Here is a 5,716-nt window from a genome sequence, read left to right as displayed (position 1 = left end):
CATATTATCACAAACACAAAACAATTAAGTTTTAATCCACCAGCTAGAGATAACGTACTAGCACAAACATAAAACAATCCATCATCTAGGGTAAACATATTATCACAAACACAAAACAATTAAGTTTTAATCCACCAGCTAGAGAGAACGTACTAGCACAAACATAAAACAATCCATCATCTAGGGTAAACATATTATCACAAACACAAAACAATTACGTTTTAATCCACCAAGTAGGGATAACATATTATGACAAACACAAAACAATTAAGTTTTAATTCACCAAGTAGGGATAACATATTATCACAAACACAAAACAATTAAGTTTTAATCCACCAGCTAGAGATAACGTACTAGCACAAACATAAAACAATCCATCATCTAGGGTAAACATATTATCACAAACACAAAACAATTAAGTTTTAATCCACCAAGTAGGGATAACATACAAGCACAAACACAAACAATTAAGTTTTAATTCACCAAGTAGAGATAACATACTAGCACAAACAGTTAAGTTTTATTAAGTTTACAGGCAAGTTTTATCAGAAACTGTTGGAGGATACAGACAAGTTAAATTAAAAAGCGTTGAGAAGTTTTATTTAGGTTGCAGTCAGGAAACTATTAGTAATATAGCCTAGTTTCATTCGGAAAGTGATGAAGTTACATCTTATTCAAAAGATGCTCACAGTTTTTGTATTCATGCACAAGGTGCGATGAATTATGTGTTACATAGTCTGGTACATTGTATTTTACGTTACACTTGAGTTCTGTATACATATGGTGTTTGGGATGTTTTTGACTTACCACAACAAACCTATAATTTTATAGGTATTTGAAACTTGTGTAACATTAATGCTATAAACTATATTAGATAAAATAGTCTTTTCTCTCATTTTCGGTGCTAGGGAAAATAATAACTACTATCGAGTTTTATGTCAAGAGAGATTAACTATATTATCTGTTTATTCAGAAACGGAGAACGTTGCGATAATAATCTGAACTTTTCAGAAAACACCCGGCGTGTTTTACAAGTCTTAGTTTGTTCAGAAGACACCGAGCTTGCCTCACAACAACGGTTTAAGTTTATTCAGGAAGAACTTAAGAGTGAAACACAACAACGGTTTATGTTTATTCAGAAAGCACTTAAGTGTGACGCACATCAACGGTTTCAGTTTATTTAGAAAGCAATCAGGGTGACGCACAACCACGAATTACATTTATTCATAAAGAAGTTAAGAGTGACTCACATTAACGATTTAAGTTTATCCAGAAAGAAATTATGAATGATACACAACAGAGGTTTACGTTTATTCATAAATCACTCAGAGTGACACACAACGACGGTTTACGTTTATTCAGAAATAACTCAAAAGTGGCACACAACACTGGTTTATGTTTATCCAGAAATCACTCAGAATGACATACAACAACGGTTTACGTTTATTCAGAAAACACTTAAGAATGACACATATAAACGGTTTAAGTTTATTCAGAAAGAACTCTGAATTCTTTATCACAACATTCTATGGTTTCCGAAGAAAGAATCGGCACAAAGTCCAAAATACATAGGTTTCTTAACGTATTACTAAAGTTTACATTTAGGATATAAACCTACTGACACTGAGAGAGTGAAATTTAGTAAATAAGTTTCCAAGTTTGCTATTGAAACAAAGCGTATGTTATAATCTTTATGATGATAAATTAAGCAAAAACTGTTTTGTAAAGAGTGAATAAAACTGGATTTTGATTGTATAGGTTACTATTGTACATTTTGTACCTCTGGTATTTCCTCAGTTATCATTAATAACTTTGTACTCCCAGCTAAAGATTAAGACTGAATCTGAAATTGATAAAGTTTTCATATAAGATTATATATAATTGAAATGTTTGAGGTAGCTTTAAGTGACCTAATTCAAAGTACATACCATAATTCAGAGGGAATGTACGAACTTAATGCCTGATTTTCGTTATTTAAACGTAATAATTGTGCTAATAAGAAACATGTCAGATTGCTGTCTTTAGAGAAAGGGGCACGTTGCACAGACACCCCGAGGGCTAAGTACTGAAGTACTGTATAGTTGGCATGGAAACTGAATCGTCTCATGATTACTGACATCACTAATGACACATCTTAATAATATCTAGTAATTAATCCAACCCCAGCCATTTATTAAACCGACTGGCACGTTTTACGGTTTTGTTGGGTACCCTGTAATCTGAAATATTATTGTAGTTGCTGTAATATAGAGATAGATAGTCATGTTTTAGTTCCGACGTGTATCATCGAGACAACACAGTATTTCCTTCAATCTATAAAACAAACAAAAAATAGTTTTCATATAATAATAATAATTCCTTGATTGCATAAATATATATATATATAGCCATTCATTAAAAGGTCTTTTTTTGAAACGTTTTACTGAGCATGTATCAGCAAACTGATCAGCTTGTGCGAAAATGATACCATGAGAAAACTTCAAGAAGACAAAACACAATGGAGCTAATAATATTGTCAATTTTAAATCTAATAATTTTTACTTCAAAATATAGATCTACAATGTTCCTTATTTTGTACCTAGAATTATTGTGTTCTTTTTCGAGACATTTTCCTAAACTTTTGTGCCCTGAATTGCTTCTGGCTCCATTACTGTATTGGTCACAGAGTCTCCAACGTATTATAGAAATATGTAAACAAAACTACCCCCAATATTACAATTAACCTCACTAATTACCGATGGGGTCATCTATGTATTTCACAGAGAAAATGGGCAATTTCACCCAAAGATTTGGTCAGTGTTTGACAATGACTGTTGTAGCAGACGAATGCATAGACTTTCTCAATAGGGTGCAATATGTGGACCCCACAAGTAGTGAATAATAAAAAAAAACAACTTGGTCATTTGAGGGTTAAAGTATGTTTTGCTCCAGTTTCAATGTATTTTTGTTAAGTTACTATATAACTCTCGAGGTGACAATTATCGTGCTTTGTATTTTTGTGATATTACATGTACATCAGTAATGGAACCTGAAATAGAAATAAATATAGGTAGTCACGCATACAACTAAAAACTAACTAAAAGAGGCAGTCTTGTATTTCTTCCTTAGTTGGACAGAACTGCCTAAGTAAACAAGACAATATTAAAGGTGCTTTATATTTTAAGGATACTGTGTTCATCAGAAAACAGTACTGATTCAAATGCAGTGGTCTTTACTGAGAGGAAGAGGCAACAGTTTGATTATTGACTTTGTCTTAGTCATTCGGTATATATATATGCATAACATTATAACGTTGAAACTTTCTCTCCAGTCTTAACATGTTTTATTATATCCGTTCTAATGATTTTGTTGCACTGATTTGCTAGGTCTGGTTCCAGAACCGAAGGGCTAAATGGAGAAAACAGGAGAAAGCTGCAGGAAATGTCACGCAAGCCCAGGGGTATAACCCGTACACCTTGCCACCGCCATCTACCACAGCAACGACAGTGCTCGGACCACCAAATCCTTTTACTTCGCTCAACTTTCCCAGGAAACCATATGATCCTGCACTTTTCAGTGCCGCCTCGCGACTCCCTCCTTCATATTTACCATCTGCAGCCACAGGTCTGTTGCCACCAGCAGGAGCCTATCTAGGACCGTCGGCATATGCCTTGCGCGACCTCGCTTCTTACCCAAGTTCCCTCCTACCCGCAACAATGTCAGCTCCATTTTCATCTCCGTATCCAACCACCTCGTTCCAAACATTACTGGCCAATTTATCGGCTCAAAGCAGACCAAAGTTGCCAGGAGAGGCCACCAGCGAACATTATGCAGGGCTTCTCAATCACTTGCCTTCGGTCTCATCGGCCACGGGCATTCTACCCGGTCCCTTGGAATTTGACCGTCGGAGCTCCAGTATAGCAGCTCTTCGCATGAAAGCAAGAGAGCATGAGATCCGTATGGAAATTATTCGGAAAGCAAACGGTGAATTTATCAGTTGAAGAAATCAACAAGTTCTTTTTTTTCATTGAAAACGCAGTTCCTGACGGAAAGAAAAAGTTTCAAACCAAAGCTACAGGCCGTTTCTTGTGGAAGTTCTTGAAAACTGAGAACGTCTTTACAACCAACGTCGATATTTCGTACTTTCAGACTGTGATTTTTATGGCCTTTTATGCATTTAGTTTCCGTCCAATAGAGTGAAATACACAACAGAGTTGTAAAAATTCATGGCCTTAACGTTTTTGCACATAGCATGAAATGTTCACTCTAGTGTATAATCCACAGTCTTATTGAATATTAAATAGACTAACAACAGCACCGGTTACATTCACCTTGAAAAAATAATTACTTAGTATGGTCAGATACTGTGGTTTACTGGTGCACCTTTTCTCACGCTTTCCTAATGCATTATTTTAACTTTCGAACATTTTGAATTTTTTAAAAAAGAATAATTCAATTAAACGATATCGGGATCCTAGTTCTCTATTACACCAAGAAGTCCTTTTGTAGTTGCCTTCTTCCACTGATATAAAGTCCAGGATAGCTCGTATTTTTTTGTGATCTTTTTGGGAAAAAGTGATGCTATAGAGTCTCTTGTTTGTTGGTACTTTATTTATTACAGCTGTGCGATTTGAACAATTTTACGCTGAGGGTTTTTCAGTTTAAAATAAAACATTCCGTCGATAACCGAGTCAATGCTATGATGTCTGTATGGAAGGGTTGTAAATTTGTAAACGCTATATTTGGTGGCTGGTCGTGTAACACAGACACCAGAAACATACGTGGAAAAACTTTTATATGCTTATTGTTATACGTGTTTTCTGTGTCTACGAGCAGACTTTAGCACTTATATAAAAAAAATTAAATAAAATCACATTTGGAAAACTAATTAGCACTTATATTTTTAAAAGTAAGATCACATTTGGAAAAGTAATCCAGTAACAACAAAAACTGAACTTTGACTCCTTATAATGATGTATTTTGGCAAATAAACATTAAAAATCTTTAACATAATTAAATTTCTATTTATTAAACTCGTAGGTGATGCAAGATGTTTGTAGAATGACTTTAAATACACGACAAAAAGACCGTCCATTGTTTGTTTGGTTTGATGGACAACATAACGCCAGCAACCTTTCGGTTACTTCTATAAATAGTTACTAAAAGGTCCATAATGTAAAATCATGATCTGACCGTATTAGATGTCCTGGTTTGAAGATGGCATTTGTAATAAAGGCAGTTATGTGGTTCTTTATTGTGTGGATTGAGCACCTTAAATAGTATTATTAATCATCAGAACAGTTGTCAAACACAGCTGATGTTTTCCAGCAAAGTTTTTATTAATTTTACAATATTAATGATAATCTTTACAGCAACAGAGATTAATTTTGATATACTTCACTGTAAACTATTACACAGTAATGCTGTTAATTTACAAAGGTAATAGTTTAATTCATTTGTCTATATTTAATACTTTAGAAAATTCATCATCATATACCACATACGATAACTTTTATAATACAACAAGATTAAATATTTTTAAACATGCATGGCTACCCCTCGGTGCTCAGCGGTAAGTCTGAGGGCTTATAACACTAATAAATCGGTTTGTGATACCCGCAGAGAGCCCATTACTTATCTTTGAGCTTAACATTAAGGTTTTAAACAACTAAGTGAATAAAATTTGACATTTCAAAACAGTTTCTCTTCTAGAAAAATAAATAAATGTTATAGAAAT

At 34.1% G+C, this 5,716-nt stretch overlaps 1 protein-coding gene across 3 annotated transcripts in view; it reads left to right on the top strand.

The window, feature by feature from the left end:
* The window catches only part of LOC106465723 (homeobox protein aristaless-like), a 53,615-nt gene extending 48,386 nt beyond the window's left edge, over positions 1-5,229 (top strand). For all 3 annotated transcript variants that reach the window (XM_022393641.1, XM_013925961.2, XM_022393642.1), the window contains exon 4: positions 3,366-5,229. In XM_022393641.1, coding sequence (XP_022249349.1) covers positions 3,366-3,980 — 615 coding nt within the window. In that variant the 3' untranslated portion in view covers positions 3,981-5,229. The remainder of the gene's footprint in view (positions 1-3,365) is intronic.
* The last annotated feature ends 487 nt before the right edge of the window (positions 5,230-5,716 follow it).

This window comes from Limulus polyphemus, unplaced genomic scaffold, assembly GCF_000517525.1.
Source record: "Limulus polyphemus unplaced genomic scaffold, Limulus_polyphemus-2.1.2 Scaffold2031, whole genome shotgun sequence".
In the NCBI taxonomy this organism is placed as follows: Eukaryota; Metazoa; Arthropoda; class Merostomata; order Xiphosura; family Limulidae; genus Limulus; species Limulus polyphemus.
The sequence above is the reverse complement of the archived record's forward strand: the minus strand, read 5'-3'. Positions and strand labels throughout refer to the sequence as shown.